The sequence below is a fragment of the Chionomys nivalis genome, chromosome 1 (assembly GCF_950005125.1).
Source record: "Chionomys nivalis chromosome 1, mChiNiv1.1, whole genome shotgun sequence".
NCBI lineage: Eukaryota > Metazoa > Chordata > Mammalia > Rodentia > Cricetidae > Chionomys > Chionomys nivalis.
The window spans coordinates 132181333-132200244 of NC_080086.1; the positions used below are offsets into that span (position 1 = coordinate 132181333).

The following is an 18912-nucleotide window of genomic DNA, read 5'->3' on the forward strand; positions in this document are numbered from 1 at the left end:
TTGAGGGAGGGTCGTGGTCAGGCAGAGCTAGCACTGATGCTGAGTGAGGAAGAAGCACAAAGGAAAAGGCAGGGTTTCTAAGCACCGGAATGCCAAGTCTAAAGTCCAAGGAAGTACCTGGGGTTGGTTAGAAACTGAGGGGAGGGAAGAAACATCGGCCACTGGAGCAGGTGGAAATCCTGGTTATCGCGATCTGTAGTGGGCATTGCCTGGCGACAGCGCAGAGGGTGTGCTTAAGGGATGGAGAAGCATCAGTGCCTTCGTCTGGGCTATTGCTTGATCCCAGAAGTTGAATTGGTAAGGAGCAAGTCATCCTAGGGCCACCTGAAGGGGAGCGGAGTTGAAAATCGATGCAGACAGACGGCGGGCACGAGCGGAGGAAGCCCCCCCCCCCCAGCACTCTTTGACTCCACAAGAGCTTTGGTCCTGTGCCCCAGCTGCAAACCAAAGAGCCAGCTGGGCGAAATGGGCGTTGCTTCTAAGCAGAGCCATGGCGGGCTGCGCCAAGGTGGGAGGCACGATGGAGGGGGGCTAAGGGGAGGGAACCCAGGTTCGAAGGGCGGACACGGGGTGGCGTCTGATGCTCCATAAAAGGGCAGCGCTCTCCGCCACGCGTGCTGCAGCCACCAGCTGTGAACAGCGAGATGACGATTGTGTGCCACCAGGGCCCGGTGCTAGCAGGTAGCGCCACTTTGGCTACCTTGGGGTCCTTGATCCTGTATTCAGGGACACCTGGCAGGTATGGGAAACACAGCCAGAGTGCATCGTCGGGAGTTTCACTCCTGCCTGCACGAATCGCCTGGTTCCTGCAGGAGCTTCCCTCCTTCGTGGTGTCAGTAGGGATGCTCGCTTGGCAGCCCCGCTCCCTCTTCGGACAGCCCGGGAATGTGCTGCTGGGTCTCTTCTCCGCACATTACTTCCACAGGTTAGCGTTTTTCTCTGCAGAGCGCAGCGCCGGGCTGGGCTCCACGTCGAGGGGTAACATGCTCAGTGGGGAGAAGCTCGGAGTGAGGCGGGCTTTGAGTGCCAGACGGGCCCCCAGCTTCAGGCTGAACTTCCCAGAGTTGGGGCTGCTCCGGCGGGTCAGGAGCAGCCTTCACTGTCCCTTGAACGCCCTTCAGATACTCCAAACTGTCCGGCAGTGCTGGAGAGGAAGTGGCAGCGGCCAGAGTGGGTTGGGAAAGCTGGGGAGCTCAGGGGCTGGAAAGGAGCTATTGGCCAGGGCGAGTCCCTCTCCAACCATTCACCTTGCCAAGTGCCTGTTCAGTTTCGAGACCTCCCTCACCTTTTTGTTGTAGAGCTAGGTCAGATTAGTTCAGGGATTTGGCGAGGTGAGGTCTCTGGAACTCTCTGAAGTTCTTCTATCGGTTTAGTCTTTGTGTGATTGAAGACGGAGGTGGGCAGAGTTCAGCCCGGACTTCACAGATGAGAACAGGATAGAGTGGGTTTCTGCTTAGACCCCACCTCGCAAAAACCGCGCTCACTGCCAATTGCTGTGCCTACCTTTCCAGGTCCTTCAGGACTTAAAAGGTGAGCGACCCAAAGCTAATGGAGAGCGCAAATATTCACGATGAGTAACTCCGAGTTCAGAATTTTGCCTTTCTCGCGCGGGAGGAAAGACAGGAAGGCGATCAAAGAGAGACTGAGAGTCCAAGGATTGTTCAGCCTCCAACCGAGACGACCAGGGGAAGGGCATAGCAGAAGCACCTGCGATGCCCGTTTAGCGTCTGTTGTCTTGTAAACATACAAGATATCCTTGGTACGCCCACTGTACAGTAAAAGAAATGGAGACTGAGAAAGGTTGTGGAGGGGAAGGAAAGTGACCCCGCTGGTGCCTGGCGGGGTTCCCAGCTCATTTCCGCTGAACAACTTAAGTTCAAGCCCCGCCCCCTTTCAAGACAGGTAGCTACTCCCTGCAGCTAAACAGCAGGGACCACGGGGGAGGGAAAGGATGCCAAAGGCTGGCTATGCTGATCTGGGGGGGGGGGAGGCATATCAAGTCGATTTAGGAAAGTTAGATTTAAAAAAAAATCTGTGGGAGATTAAGAGTTTCCTCTTAAGGAACACCTCATTTCCAGGAAAGAAGGGGCCAGACATATAAATTTAAACTTAGTGATCATGCAGTGTCAACGGAATTCTCATTCATTTAGTAAAGATAAGTACTGGCAAGTAGGAATACATTAATGTTTGTCCAATAAATACTTTCCAAGAGCCTGTTGTGGACGGGATCCCAGGGTAACTGTCACTTTATTTTATGGAGGTGTACAGAAAGAAGGATGTTGGGTGCAGGAGATAAAAGACAAGCATTTGATTTTGCTTGCTGGGAATAGACATTTGACAAGAAAATATGACTGTATGGACATTTATTATCTTCAGATTTACTTACAGTCAACATTAACCGCCCCTGTCAGGGTTTTTTGAGACAGGGTTTATTATGTAACTCTGACTGGCTCGGAACTCACAAAGAAGATTCCCTGGTCTCTGCCTCTAGAATGTTGAGATAGCTTGGATCTAAACAAAATTTTTATGAGTCCGTTTCATGTAGAAAAATGATGAATATTTTCTGACAATCCTATGAACAGTTTTTTTTTTTTTTTTTTTTTTTTGAGACAGGGTTTCTCTGTGGCTTTGGAGCCTCTCCTGGAACTAGCTCTTGTAGACCAGGCTGGCCTTGAACTCATAGAGATCCTCCTGCCTCTGCCCACCAAATGTTGGGATGAAAGGTGTGTACCACCACCGCCTGGATAGTTTTTAGATTTTTTTTTTTAAACCCCAAAGGTGTTTTGTGCAACAAAATATGACCAGTATCCTCTAAAACAAACAAGGAAGTAATTGCCCATAAAACAAATACGTACATGTTGTCCATCATCTTCAGAGGAACTTTAAATGAATCAGAGATTCAATCTTTGTGAGTAATTGCCCCCTGAAAACACAGCTCTGAGTGACTTGTCGCTCCGTCACCAGGATATGATATTTGTGGACCTTCCCACCCGTGTTTCAACTCTTCCTCTGAGACTCCTGACCCCTTCCTGTGCTGTTGTTTTGGGCGCTTCTTAGATGTTAGACTGTGCCCAAGACTCTATGTGATGTAGGTACTATTCCTTACACCAACCAGTTAGATAGGGATTCCAATCACCTCCATTTTGCGTATGGGAAATTGGAACCAATAGCGGACTGTGCTCAGTTACCCCAGTGCCTGGGCAGTCTGAAGACTCTGAGTCGATACCTGCGTGCTTGGATCCCATCTTGGGCTCTTACCACAGTGACAGGCTGTTCAAACCTGTTTTTCTTTTTTAAAAGTCATAGGTTTAACACTGTTACTGTTTTAGTCACACAAGATAACCCATGTCTGCTAAAGCAAAAACTGGAATTTAAAAGAATATAAATATACTTTTAATATGTAATTCATGAATCAAAACATGTCTGTCATTCTTTTTAGATGTTAACAGATTTTCACACATCCTTCTTATATCAAATACATACATTTTGTTCTACTTGAATAACATTTTAAGGCTTTCAAAAAATTAATATTTGTGTGTGTGTGTGTTTCTTGCAATGCATTCTTCAGGTTATTTGGGCCAAAAACTTGTGAACAATTCTGTCTCTATCTCCATCTTAAGGTAGGACTTCTGGATTACAGATTGTATGACATTGGCCTTTATGTGGGTTCTTAAGACCCAAACTTGGGGTGTCACGCTTATGTTGCAAGCCTTTTTACCTGCAGGGTATGCTAACATTTTATGATATGTATCTTATGTATTTTATGATATGTGCATTAGTGCACACTCTTTGGACATATCTTTTCCGTGTCTGCTTTGGATTTAGTCTCATGTAAAAAGACATGATTTACCTACCTACCCTCTGACAGCTGTAAATCAATTTGACTTATAGGTTAGATGAAAAGGTGCTGTGCACTTTTTGGTACCCAATTCATTTCAGAAGGTAGCTTTTGCTTCGCATTTGCCTAGAATTTGTGAGGCTCTGAAAAAAGTAAAGATTAGAATGCTGTGAAGATTCTTTAGGCTCCTGGTATAAATATTCCCGGAGGATGTAGGATCCATTGGCTTGGAAACAAGAATGAATTAAGTCAGCAGCACCAGGTTGTCTTGCTACAACAGAGGATAAGATGGGGGACTGGTTCTGAGGAAGACGAAAGGCATAGGTTTGGCTCACGTTCTTTTAAAGTGTCCACTGGGATGTTCAGAGAGTCCAGTTTCAACCCACGCTTATTCAGTCCCAGTCCAGCTGGCCTTGGTGGGCTCCCAATAGATCAGTTCCACTGTCACAGTGGGTGGGTGCACCCCTCGTGGTCCTGACTTCCTTGCTCATGTTCTCCCTCCTTCTGCTCCTCATTTGGACCTTAAGAGCTCAGTCCATTGCTCCAAATTGGGTCTCTGCCTCTATCTCGATCCATCGCCAGCTGAAGGTTCTAAGGTGATATGCAAGATATTCATCAGTATAGGATAGGGTCATTTCAGGTTCCCTCTCCTCAGTTGCCCAAGGTACCAGCTGGGGACATCTCCCTGGACACCTGCGAGCCCCTCTAGAGTCAAGTCTCTTGCCAACCCGAAGATGGCTCCCTTAGTTAGGATATATATTTCTCTGCTCCTGTATCCACCCTTCCTATATCCCAACCATCCCATTCCCCCAAGCTCCTCCCATCCTCCCCTTCTCACATTTCTCACCCCATTTCCCCTTAGCTCCATGCCACCTCACCCTCAAGTTCCCAGTTTTTGCCTGGCAATCTTGTCTACTTGCCCTATCCAGACGGATGACTATACGTTTTTCTTTGGGTTCACGTTCTTATTTAGCTTCTTTAGGATCACAAATTATATGCTCAATGTCCTTTATTTATGGTTAGAAACCAATTATGAGTGAGTACATCCCATGTTCCTCTTTTTGGGACAATGAAGGCTGATGAGAAGCCAAGGACAATGGCACTAGGTTTCGATCCTAATACATGAACTGGCTTTGTGGGAGCTTAGCCTGTTTGGATGCCCACCTTCTTGGACCTAGATAGAAGTGGGAGGACCTTGGTCTTCCCGCAGGGCAGGGAATTTGAACTGCTCTTCAGTATCGAGAGGGAGGGGGAATGGACTGGGGGGAGGAGAAGAGGAGTGGGGATAGGGGAGGGGGCAATATGTGGGAGGAGGGGGAGGGAAATGGGAAACGGGGAGGAGGCGGAAATTTTAATTAAAAAAGAATTAAAAAAAAAAAAAAGAAAAAAAATGTCCACTGGGGACCATTCAGTGCAGCAAGCTATTCCGTGGGGGGTTGTGAAATCTTAGTCCACTCCCTCAGCACAAGGATAACACACTAGACCAAGTCCCACAAGGACAAGCTGTTTTCTCCTTTTGTACCATCTCTTTACATGCTGTGCTCTTAGAGAAAAGTGTTGGTATACAGCTGGCACCCACCTCAAATGTGTTAAATGCAGGAATGAACTCGACCATCGATGACAGACGGCATTGTGGGAGTGCTGGCAATCACTTAGGAATCATTATCGCTGAAACTGCATGGCCAGGTCAGCTCACATCATGTCCTTTTTTCAGAGTCTATTGTGGTGAATTGTTTAGCCATGTGGAAATGACTGCTGCCTAAGCATGCTGCCTAACCCCACTGAATTGATTGCAGACGGTTATCTCACCTCCTGCTGACCTCCACTCCAGTCCTGGAAGCCCTCTTTGTCCGTATTCTTTTTCCGATATTCTCTGTCCCAAGAGCACTTGGTCTCCTACATTGCAGCCATCACTGTCACTTAAAAAGATGCTATCTTTTTAGAGATTTGCGAGTGGCATCAGTAATAATAAAGTGACCTTAAAAAACTTCTCCCCTCAGAAGGTTGGTAGAGCTGGATATGGCGGTGAACGCCTTTAATCCTAGCATTCGGGAGGCATGGGCTGGAGGGTCTTTGTGTGTTTGAGGCCATTAGGGCCTGGTCTTTATGGGGAGTTCAGGCCAGACAGGGCTGCAGAATCAGACCGTTGTCTCTACAAAACAAGACAACAAAAACAAAAATAAAGATCAAAAAAACAAAAACAAAAACAAAAACAAAAAACAAAAAACAAAAAAAAAACCCAGGTTAGATGGTATTGGACTGTGAGAGCCACACTGGAGTCTTAGGACTTCTAAGAGATGCTAAACTATTTCCCAGTCAGCGAAGTAAGAGGATGGCTTTAATAGAAAGTGCTTGTTGCTTTCTCCAAGAACTCTCCTGCAGCCCAAATTCTTCCATATCACTTTGGACTCAGACTAGGCTTCATTTCCAGCAAGAAACTGTGACTAAACCACGGCTATTCCGTGACCCTATCCTGATGCCGTACCTTGGTTTCCCGAAGGCTCTTTGCACATGGGTTAAAATCTAGTCTAAGAAGACTTAGTCCCCTGTGTCCACCTTTCACAACCCCTCCCTCTCCTTTCCAACCTCTGCATTTTACAGAAGCCATGCACCTGAGGTTGAGCAGCAAAATGAGGTTTTGTCCTAAGTCCTCCTGGCCCTGGGGTCAGTGGGTCACTTGTCATCTGCGAGGTGCAGATGTTTCAGGTATTCAGGAACAGGATTACTAAGACAATTCACTGGCTGAAAATCAGTGATGATTAATGTCTCCATTGGTGACAACAGACAGGTCTCTGTTCTTTTAGACATGTAACATGAAATAAGCAACATGCTTTTGGTCATGTGTTGAGGGCATTCATAATATGCAATGTTTATCTATTGACATTTATTGAAAAAAACTTTAGAGTAAGAGTCAGCAGACATCTTTCTTTCTTTCTTTCTTTCTTTCTTTCTTTCTTTCTTTCTTTCTTTCTTTCTTTCTTTCTTTCTTTCCTTTCTTTTTTTAAGATAGAATCTTAAGATAACCCAGGCCTGAACTCACTGTTCTCCTGTCTCAGCTTCTTGAGTGCTCTGGTTACTGGTGAGTGCTCCTGGCCACAGCAAACTTGAAAGTCAGATGGTAATTATTTTAGATTTTGCAGCCATTTAGTCTCTCTCTCTCTCTCTCTCTCTCTCTCTCTCTCTCTCTCTCTCTCTGCCGTAAATGGCCCCCTATTCGGGATGCAGCAAAAAACAGCATTGGTAGATATTATGTAAGCAAATGAGTGTTTTGTGTTTGTGTGCCAATAAAACTTTGTTTACAAAAGCAGGTAGTGGTCCAGATTTGGCCCTTGGGCAACAGCTTAGCAACCCTTAAGAAAACAATGAGTGGTGTAGATTTACATTCAGTGCCCTGGGGAGTCTATGGTAAAGTTTGGTTAAATTCTATAGCAAGGCATTGGGCATGTTTTACAAAGCATGTGCTATATTTAATTAGAGACTTGGTAGCAAACATGGCTGAGAATTCTCAGGCTCCAGGTCCTTTATGTGGATGCCTGTCAGAGAGAGCATCCATCCTGAAGTTTTCCCTTTTAAAGGGATGACATCATAAGCACATATGAAGGACTGTATGGTTGTTTACCAAAATGTAAACACACCATGGAGTTCTTGACCATATAACTTTTATACATGGCAGAAAGGGTCAACTCCTTGCTTGTGTTAAATCTATCTTAGGGCACAGAAAAAGAACAAGCAAAAACAAGCAAACAGGGATCCAAATGTGTGCTGTGTGTCCAGGTGATGGGTACTGAGTTACATGACAAAGAAGAGGAGTGGGTGGGGCTTGAACTCCTGACCTCTGCCAGAGTCTTGAATGTCCCTAGGGCTTGCCAGGTCTTACAAGAAACAAAATGGGCTACACTGCTCTGGGTGCTTGCCTTCAGGGGAAAAGCAGGCAAGGGCCATTAGTGCACGCTTGCCACTGTTTCCGGGTGGACACTTGGGTGGTAGCAATATCAGCAAGGAAGAGATGAGGGGGTAATGTGAACAGAGGGGGAAAAGGTTTGAGGGGGGACACAGGTATGTCACTGACACACTGGGACCCTGGGACCTGTCTGTGTTTGAGTGCACGTGAGACAGGGCAGAAGGGCAGATTGTGGGTGGCTTTTGAGGGGGCGTCCCCAAACTGTTCCATTGTTACCTCCCAGACAGAATGAGGAATTGACAGAGACAGATCACACCACCTTTCCTAGAGACAAAGCTGGTTTAGGGGACTTCAAATTGCCACGTACATGTTGCTGGACTACTGGAGGTTTTCCTCAGGTGTGTTTACTCTGAGAAGATGGAAAGGCTGAAATGTGTGCACTTTTTGAGAGATACTGTTCTCACACTGGCCTGTTGAGTAAATCACTTTTCCTCCAGTGAGGAGGAATGGGCTGAGGATAGTTGGAGATGGGGACATGCATTTTCTTTCTTTTTTCATTTCTTCCTTTGTTCCTTTCTTCTTCTTCTTCTTCTTCTTCTTCTTCTTCTTCTTCTTCTTCTTCTTCTTCTTCTTCTTCTTCTTCTTCTTCTTCTTCTTCTTCTTCTTCTTCTTTCTTCTCCTCCCCCTCTCCTCCTCCTTCTCCTCCTCCTTCTTCCTTTTCTTCTTCTTCTTCTTCTTCTTCTTCTTCTTCTTCTTCTTCTTCTTCTTCTTCTTCTTCTTCTTCTTCTTCTTCTTCTTCTTCTTCTTCTTCTTCCTCCTCCTCCTCCTCCTCCTCCTCCTCCTCCTCCTCCTCCTCCTCTTCTCAGAATCCACCAGTTTTCTATTTTAGGAGTTTTGCCAGGATGCGGCAACTTGCTTCTGGAACCTGGGACTCTCTCCACCCTGCTGTCGACTCTGTAGAACGGTGGGGGAGCCCAGCCCAACTCAAGTTGTTTCAGAAGTTTCTGTCCTCAACCCAGAAGCCTCTAATGACCTCAGCCCAACACAGGCGCTCTAAAATTTAAAACCCTCTGAATTGGGTCCAACAGTGCAATTTGCCTTCCATTTGGTTATGGAAACAGGGAGAAGGGGGAGGGGAAGCCAATATTTATTGGGCTCTGGGTGTTCTGGGCATTATGCTAATGATTTACACCGGTCATCTCATTTTGTTATTGCTTGTGCTATTCCTCGGTGAGTGTGTGTCGAGCTGTGGTGGGTGAGTGGATTGGAGTGGTGTGTGAAGGCAAGCCCCCAACGATGATGGCGCATCTCCGGATTTGTGGGTAGAAATGGGATACCCTGTCATGAAAGGAGCTCATCTGGTGACCCCTGACTTAGAACCGTCCTGCACCCTATACACTCAGTCTTGGACTGTCTCCCCACTTTTTAATTCTTAACATTCTCTGCATCTATTGATTGATCCTATTACCAAAGTCTGAAGTCAGGCTCTGGGCCATTTTCAAAACTGTTCCATTATATTTGATCCATGTTGCTGGCTCTTCATTATAAAATGGGGTATTTCTGGTTTTCTTTTTTTTTTCTTCTTCTTCTATTAACCATCTGAAGATCCTTTTCAGTGGAGAGGGTTTTACCTCTCAACTTCTACCGTCTTCTTTTTACAATACAGGTGGCTGCGCTTCTGCACTTCCAGCCTTGCCTGTTCTGTGTCCCCATCTCTCGGGGAAGCTCATTTACATGCCCAAAGCTACATATTTAATGAACAAATCTAAATAGCGGTCTATCCGATTGTCTTTTTTAAAATAACTTATTTATTTTTATTTTATGTGCATTGGTGTTTTACCTGCCTGTACGTCTGTGTGAGGGTCTCAGGTCTTGGAGTTACAGATGGTTGTGAGCTGCCATGTGAGTGCTGAGAATTGAACCCGGGTCCTCTGGGAGGGCAGGCAGTCTGTGCTCTTAACCGCTGAGTCATCTCTCCAGCCCTTCAATTGTCTTCTTATTAAACTTCAAGGTTATTTATATACTTGAACACACATATTTTTCCAGGTAGGCATTTAGCAAGTATTTTTCTTTCATCTTGTAGTTTTTCCTTTTCTTTAACTCTCTGTCTTCTGCAAAGCAAGGGCATTTAACTCAGCTGCTCTAGTTTATCCATTCCTTTTGTTGTCATAGGAAGCCCTTGCCCAACCTTTGGTAAAAACGGTGCTCTCTTGTGCTTCCTTCTTGAAGGCGTACAGCTTTGGGTTTTGTATTTAGGCCTATGATCCACTTTGAGCTACTGCTATCTCTAGCATTAACATATGAATCAAAAGTCCTTCTGCATATGGGCAGCCAGTTGTTCTAGTATTACTTACTAAAATACATTATTCTCTTCTAATAATTGACTTTACATCTTTTCTTAATGGAAAAATCACACAGATACATATTTTACTCAAGAAAATAGCTGAATGCTCAATAAGAACATGAAAAGATTCTCATCATGAGCTAGCAAGAAAAATGCATATTAAACTACGATATCATTAGGAACCTAACAAGTGGGCTAAAGGAACATGTAGCCATATGTAGCTCTCATACATTGTTGATTGAAACATAAAATGATAAGTTCCTTGGGAAATATTTTGACAGTGTTTGCAAAAGCTAAACATTGAAAGAATTTTAAAAAGTAAGTGTTTACATTCTCTTCGCTTCATGACATTTCGTTTTTGGATATACCCTGCTCACAGTAAAAGCGCATGTTCATAGAGTGACTTGTGTGGAGATATTTGCAATAGCTCTTTTGCTGGTAGCTCTAAACTGTAAATAATACAAACGTTAGTCAGTAGGCGAAAGTAATAACTGTGGTATAAATATATAACAAACTATTCCTCAGAAATAAAATGAATGGAATATTGGCACATGTTACAGTATGGAAAAAGGGTAAAATAATTCTAGGAAAAAGGAACCAAGCCCAAATGAATGCACACTTTCTCATTCCAGTTCTATAAAATCCAAATAGCATGTGGCGGCATAAGGGATGCCCTGTGGTTTGCTGAAGGTACAGAGGACATGAAGGATCTCTTGGTGGCGATGGCGATGGCGATGGCTGGGTTTGATGTGATGCGGTGTCATGGATATGCCCACACCTAAAGCACCAGATCGTACACTTCAAGTCTGTTCCATTCAGTTTCATAGTAAATAGACCTAAATCTGTCCTTAAAAAGAGCATTTAAAATCCTGTGTGTATGGCTGTGGGTCACTGAGAATTATTCAAGTTTTCTATAAAAATATTCTGGTGACATTTAACAGGATCGGAAAAGTAATTCATTTTTGGGGGTGCAGAGAGAGATAGACAGGAGAGTGAGAGAGAAGAAAGAGAGAGGAGAGACAAAGAGGAGAGAAGGAAGAGAAAGAGGAGAGAGGAGAGAGAAACACACACACACACACACACACACAGAGACTAAAATCTGAACTTAAGGGAAATGTTCAGAGGAGATTCCCTAAAAGGAAAAAAATAAAAGGTTACATGGTTACAAGTCTAAAGCTAGAGACACCTGAGAAAAAGCAACCTCACCTGAGGACTTGCCTCCATCAGATTGTTCTGTGAGGCCTTTTTAAATGGTTAACTGATGCAAGAGGGTCCAGCCCACAGTGGGCAATGCCGTCCCCAGGCGGGGTAGGCAAACAAAATGCAGGTGAGTAAGCCAGAGCAAGCAGGCCAGTAAGCAGTAATCCCATCATTGTTTTCTGTTTTAGATCCCTGCCGTGAGTTCTTGTCTTGGCTTCCCTTGATAGACTATAAACTATAAGCCAAATAGACCTTTCCCCTCCCAACTGTAGTTTTCATCCATAGAAGTTTGAATTTTTAGAAAATCTTTTGTGGCTTGGCTTAATTTCAAGAACACATGGAATGTAGTTATAATAGCCATTTGAATGTCATTGCTTTTCTCATGCCTGCGACATTTCCTTTTTAGCTTTCTTTCTCTCTCTGTGAATGCATGTGTGTGGAAGTCAGAGGATGGCTTGTGGGAGCAGTTTCTTTCCTCCACCATATGGGTCCCAGGGATGGGACCCAGGTCATCAGGCTCGGTGGCAAGTTCCTCAACTCACTGAGACACTTCCTGACTCTTCTGTCTTTCTTTATCACTTTGTTTATTATTATTCCAGTTATGAGCACATTTCCCCACATTTTTGCATGCATTAGATGGTCAGAAATTGTGGCTCATTAAAGTCATACGGGATGATAAATTGCCATCATCCTGACACTTGGGATACTGAAGCAGGAGGATTATGAGTTTGAGCCAGCCTCAGCTACATATGAAGATCCAGGCCAGAATTGACTCTGTGTATAGCAAGACCCAGTCTCAAAAGACCGATACATCAACAAAAAGAAGAAATTGTGGTGTTGAGGTTAGAAATCTTTTCATTTCTCTCTCTCTCCCTCTCTTTGGTTTTTTGAGATAGGGTTTTTCTGTAGCTTTGGAGCCTGTCCTGGAACTAGCTCTGTAGACCAGGCTGGCCTCGAACTCATGGAGATCCAACTGCCTCTGCCTCCCGAGTGCTGGGATTAAAGGCATGTGCCACAACCGCCCAGCTACATTTCTGTAAATATTCTTGATCTTCTTTCTAGGATGCAACTAAGTTCTCTGGAAACCATTTAGTCATTTTAGGTCTTGATTGCATGTGTTATGTGTGGTTCCAGAAGAGTGCTGGCCCTGCTAGCGTTGATTAGTCTTCTCTAAAACAAAGAGTATTCTACCAGTGTCTCAAGGATCATGAGTTTTCTATCTGGCTGGTGAACATGGACCCTATCCCTGGTCAAAAGTAAGTGCTGGGTACTGTTCTTAATCTTTGGGCAACTCTTCCACAAATTCACCAGTTAGCATCACTGAATACTTGAAGAAGACCCTCTTCAGTACTCTGTAATGACAATTATACATGTCTTGCTCTCATGACTCAAGAATCTTGTAGTTTTAGCTTAGAGCCCTCCTCCTTCCTTGTGCTTCATCCTAGAAGTCATCTCAAAACAGCAGTCTGGGTTAGTTATAAGGTTCACATAATTTGTTCCTTGTTTCTCTGAGATCCTCATATATGATGGTTAGTGTTCGCTGTCAATGGAAAGACCATAGGCCTAGGAGACAGGCCTATGATCATGTCAGTGGAGAAAGGGGTGTTACCTTGATTGCCTTTATTGAGAAGGGAAGGCCTGCCCCCTGTTGGTGGCACTATTCCCTAGGCAGTGGACCCTAGATTGTATACATGAAGAAAATAATCTGAGCGCTAGTGTGCATACATTTACTGCTAGCTGTTTCTGTGGCTTCCTTGCTCTGATGCCCTGCGACCTGGAACCAGTAGCTCAACAAACCCCCTCTCCATTAAGGAGTGTTTGGAGAGAGTGTGTTATCACAGAGCAGGATAATAATAACAATAGAACAATTCATTCTATTGTTGCATATAATTTGTCTTGCTTATTTCCAGCCTGAAGGATAAACCTAGTTCCCATTACTCTACATTTACTGGAAGCAGAAGTATCTCCAAAGGGGTCTATAATTCATCTTTGCCAATTTGACCATCTTCAGTACCAACTGACTTGTGGGTTGTGTGATCTCTGCTTATACTTATGACATATCTAACCCATTGTTTGTGTTTCTTCCTCCTTTCCCTCCCTCTCTCACTCCTTCCTTCCTTCCCTTCCCTCTTTTTATTTCTTTCTTCTTGAGGCAGGGTTTCTCTGTGTAACTCTTACTGTCCTGGAACTTTCTCTGTAGACCAGGCTGGCCTTGAAGTCGGAGATTCACCTGCCTCTGCTTCCCAAGTGTGGGGATTAAAGACATGGCTAGGCTATTGTTTGTCTTTCTAAACTGCATCAGTTTTCCCAGGTATCTGTTATGTTCCATTATAATCCCTTCCTTTCTTTAAAAAATTGTTTAATGTGTGTGTGTGTGTGTGTGTGTGTGTTCAGGTACTCACACAATCCACAAGATTGGGGGCAGCTCTCCTGGAGCTGGAGTTATAAGCAGTCATGAACCACTCGATGTGGGTTTGGGGAACCCATACTGAGTCCTCTAAAAGAAAAGCAAGTGGTCTTCATCATTGAGAAATCTCTCCAACCCCTTAATTCTATTTCTTCATGCACTCTCACTCTTGATGTGCAAGGACCTTTGGGTCCCATGTTGATGTCTCTCAATTTGTGTACAGACAAGGCAAGACTGATAACTTCCTTTAAATGACTCCTGTACCTCTGTAGATGTGAGTGACAATGTGATTACAGGGCCACAGAGTAGGGAACAGAGAGGGGGAGACACCAGTAATGCTGGTGACAGACACGCCTGAAACTTTCACTCATCAAAGTCTCAGAAATTTCAATATGCTTTTCCTTCTTCGTTTTGTTTTTTTATCTAAGTAAACAATGGAATGATGGAGATAGATCTATAAAGGAGCTACCGTGAGGTGGATCAAACTTTGAAGGTTGTGCCCTTTTACCAGGGCAACTGAACCCTAGGGTAATAGTTCTTCTTTGTAGTTTTTATCAGTGTGTTCAGTGTACATGTTGACACGCTTTATAAAGACCTTTCATTTAATTATGTCATGTCCTCTGACCATGTTCAATCCCATTCTTCCCTCTCATCCCCTCACTACCTCCTTCTGGCTCTCTTTCTTCCCCGCAGACAGAATTTCTACGCTCCCCTCATGAATACATGTATGTGTATGTATATGAATTGTATGTATCTATGTACAATCTAGGATCCACATATGAGAGAAAGCAAATAATTTGTCGTTCTGAGTCTGGTTTCCTCTGTTTAATGTTTTTGTCTCCAATTGTGTTCACTTTCATGGGAGTGCCGAATTCCTTCCGTTCTTCTTCAGGCCTGAACAAAACTCTATTGTGAATATAATGGGCTACATTTTAAAAGTTTGTTCATCACCGACAGACACAAGGCTGGTTCAACAGTGAACAGTGTTTCAGTAAACATAGATGAGCGGTGTCTTTAGTGTCTTTAGTTTGTAGAATGTGTTGTAGTATTCCTCTGACTGTATTCCCAAGAGTGACATAGATGGATCATATGATGTTCTATTTTTAGTTTTTTTAAAGGAACTTCCATAGTGACGTCACCACTTTGCGCTCTCTTCGGCAGTGAATAAGAACTCTTGGAGTTTTCCTTTCTCTGCATTCTTGTTTGCGCATTTAAAATTTTTATTTGACATGCATGTGTGCTTTGCCTGTGTGAATGTCTGTATCCCACTTGAACATGTGGTGCCTGCAGAAGAGGGAATCTGAACCCTTAGAACTGGAGTTACAGGTGGTTGTGAATCTCCATGTGGTTTCAGTGAATTAAACCCAAACCCTCTGCAAGAGCTGCCAGTGTGCTCAACCATTGTGTTAGTCAGGGTTATTACGGCTGCGACGAAACGCCGTGATCAAAGCAACTTGGGGAGGACTGGCTTTATTTGCGTACGCTTCCATATCACTGGTCATTGTCGAAGGGTGACAGGATAAGAACTCAAACAGGGCAGGACCCTGGGATGTGGGATCTCATGCAGAGGCCATGAAGGGGTGCTGTTTGTGTGTGTGGGGGTATGTGTGTGTTGGTGTTTGTGTATGTGTGTGTGTGTTGGTGTATGTGTTATATGTGTGTGTATGTGTGTGTGCATGCGCATATGTGTGTGTTGGTGTATGTTGGAGACTGAGCCCAGGGTTTAGGCATGCTAAGCATGTACTCATCCGCTGAGCTGTGCCTTCCGTTTCATTAGCGTCTCCTTACACTGTTCCAGCTAAGGATGCGGGAGCATCACCACATTGCTGCCTGGTGTGGGCAGAAGTCCAGGTTACCTGAAGGTGAAACCCCTCCTTACAGTTGCCAGGGATGGGAACTCTGGTTCATACTTGTCCTCCACTGGTTGGAGACTTTGCATTTCCTTTCTCCTCCTAAGTAGTCTCTCCTGACTCTGGGGAGCAAGAGTGAGCAGCCTCAGTTTGGTTGGCAAGTGCGGAACAGCCCTGCTCTTCACTAAGCCTTCTCTAAACAGCCCTGGACCAGGAGGAGGATTAGGGTCCAGGGACAGACTCCCCACAAATCTCACATTGCACTGAGAGGCTATGGGGACACTTAAAGTGCTGGCTCCCGCTTAATGCTCTCTGACAACTTGACAGGGCTTAAAGTGCTTTTCCGAGCTCAGGGGTTGGGTGGAGGAGTTTTTCTGAATTTTGTTGGTGGGTGGGAGTGGGGATACATTTTCCCCTTATGGTAGAGCATCCATTTCCTATGAGTTTCTATTTTGCCAGGCTATTTTGTTCCTGGTCTCAGGAGAGGGAGGTGGAGACGGTGGGTAGAGGGAAAGGGAGGATTCCCATTGTGTTTTGTGTCTCTGCTTGTTCCTCCTCATATTTGTTAGTGCCATCAGCTTTAGCTCTTGAAAGAGGAGGCTAAAAGAAAACTCGAGGAGCTCAATGTCACCTTGTTCTTTAGGTCTCTAAGTCTTTGCTGGGCGCCTTTCTTCTGCCACCACTCAGAATCCTCCCACTCTTGTTCTATGAACAATGACCACCAACTTAGTCACACACAGCAAGAAGACTAGGTGAAAAGTACATGCGGCTCACCATCCTGTAAGTGGAAGTTCTGATCCATCTTCAGGGGGATAGAATTTCAAGATCTGTGTACTGGATGTCATCCGTTTACAACAGGGGACAGTCCAACGTCCATTCCTCATCTAGTCCAGGCTCACTGTGTGCCAGGTACCACAGGTACAATAGTAAACACGATAGATAACATCACACTCCTTAGGAATTTTGCATTTTTTAAATGGAAAATAATTTTTATGCAGTATACACTGGTTACAATTTCCCCTTCCTTATCTTTTCCTAGATCCTCCCCAACATCCCACCTTCAAAGTGTTAGTGGTGATGTGAGCTCAAAGAGGTGAGATGGGGCTGCATTCTGGAAGTAAGGTTCTAAGATGACAGAATTTGCTAACAGATTTACCAGAAGTAGAGGGAGGTAGGCGGAAAGTGATGGAGACAGAATTTTAGACAGGAATTGGGAGACTTAACTAGGAATTTCCTGGGATGAGGAAGTCTTGAGGAAGTGTGGGTTTGAGGTGACTGGGGAATCCAGACTCTCATTTGGGTGTGTTAAAACTGAACTCTCCAGGACATAATGGCGGGAAACATCTAGCAGGGAGCTGCCTATGAGCCTGAGTGATTGACGGAGTGGGTGACTGTCTTCGCTTACTTTCCACTTCTAGGACAGAACTATACACTTGGACATTTGGAAAGAGTGTGAGCTTTAGCCCTCAGTTCTGGAGGCTGGGAGATTCAGTAGTAAGGTGCTGGCACCTGGTGAGGGCCTTCTTGTAGTATTTTCATGTGTTGGAGTTTAGAAAGGCGAGAACAAGCAGCCACTCCCATAAACCCTTCACTAGAGGAATCTCTGTCCATCCATTCACTAGTGTAGAGCCCTCAAGACCCACACACCTCCCCAAAGACCTCACCTTCCAATGCTGTTGCATGGAGACTAAGGGTGAAACATAATCAGACCATAGTGACACTATTTAATATTTGAGATGTTATCACATCGATAGGGGTGGTTAATAAAGTAGAAAAATGTCTGAGACTTGGGATACCAATATTTGGAGGACAAAAGATTGAGGAGAAACCCTCAAATTAAAATCAGGATAAATCAACAAAGCAGAAGAACCAAGGGAGTGTGGTGTGCTTGCTGGAACTGTTTCCATGAGATGGGAGTGACTGATTTGCCCAGTTTGAAGAGGGCTGAAAATCTGATCTTGGTCTGAAAATGTGGTATTGGGTGACCTTGCCAAGGCTTGTTTTTATGGGGAAGGAGGTAAATAGATGAGAAAAACATCATAGAGATGGAAAGTATGGACCACTCTTTGGAAGAGTTTTGCTGTAAAAGAAACCAGGGAAATGGGATAGTGAAAGAAGAAGATGCAGGGTCGCTGCGTAGAACAGCTAAATGTGATGCATGGGAGCTTTGTACATATTTGCAGAATTTGAATTTATTTTGATTGGCAGTGAAGTCTAAAATTTCATATAGTGGAGAGTCTTTCATTGGCTTGATAATCTTAGCAATAGTACTTATATTTGAAGAAGATTTAGTTAAATATGAGTTGGTTTGGGTTTAATTTGGATCTGCAATTTCAGTTAACTCTTTCCAATGAGAGTGTCTCCCTCCCCACACTAGACTGAACATTTACTTAACAATGACAGAAAGCTGTACGTTTAGAAAATACTTATCAGTCTCCATCTGAATGTGCATAAAAGAATTAAAATTTACATTAGAAGTGTAGGAAGGAATTAAAGAGACTTTATCCCATAGCATGGGATAGCCATAGAGTATAGTAGGGCATAGGATGCTGTCTTAGTGTCTTCTGTTGCTGTGACAACACTATTCAGGCTGGAGAGATGGTTCAGGGACTAAGAGCACTCACTGGTTGCTGGGTTCAATTCCCAGCACCCTCATGGCAGCTCACAACCACAGATAACTCCAGCTCTAGGGTATCTAATGTCCTCTTCTGGCCTCTGTGGGTACTGCATGCACATGGTGCACATACATATATACATACACACACATTCATATATGTAAAATAATACTAAAAGTTTTAGGTAAAATACTCTGACAAAGTAATTTAAGGGAGAAGGGGTTGCTTTATCCTGACTCATAGTTCCGGGGTACAGTCCATCACAGTGGGGATGTCAGGGCTGCAGGAGCTTGAAGTAGCTAGTCACATCATGCACAGAATCAGGAAACTGGGAATAGCAAGTGCACTCATATTAATAGTGCTGATCTCTCTCTCTCTCTCTCTCTCTCTCTCTCTCTCTCTCTCTCTCTCTCTCTCCCTCTCTCCTTTATATAGTCTGGGATTCTCAGCTCAGGGAATGGTCCTGACCACAATTAAGATTAACCTTCCCACATCAATTAATGTCGGCAAGATAGTTTCTCACAGGCACGTCAAAGGACCATCTTCCAGGGGGCATCTAGATTCTTGTAAGGCCGATAAACCATCACAAACCTGAAGGGGAAACTTGCCTCGACTGTTTGGTATTGATTTGCAGTCTTGTGAGTTAACTCATTCCCTTCTCTTTATTTATTTATTTTTTAATCTTTTTCTTCTTTGCTGAGCTACATCTTGTTTCGGATTGCTTCCAACTTCCCTGAGCAAAGTCATTTGTATCCTG

General features: G+C 44.3%; 1 protein-coding gene across 1 annotated transcript in view; it reads left to right on the plus strand.

Moving 5' to 3' along the window:
- Window positions 1–644: 644 nt before the first annotated feature.
- The window catches only part of Srd5a2 (steroid 5 alpha-reductase 2), a 37918-nt gene continuing 19650 nt past the window's right edge, over window positions 645–18912 (plus strand). The window contains exon 1 of the mRNA XM_057790590.1: window positions 645–925. Within this exon, the coding sequence (XP_057646573.1) occupies window positions 645–925 (281 nt within the window). The remainder of the gene's footprint in view (window positions 926–18912) is intronic.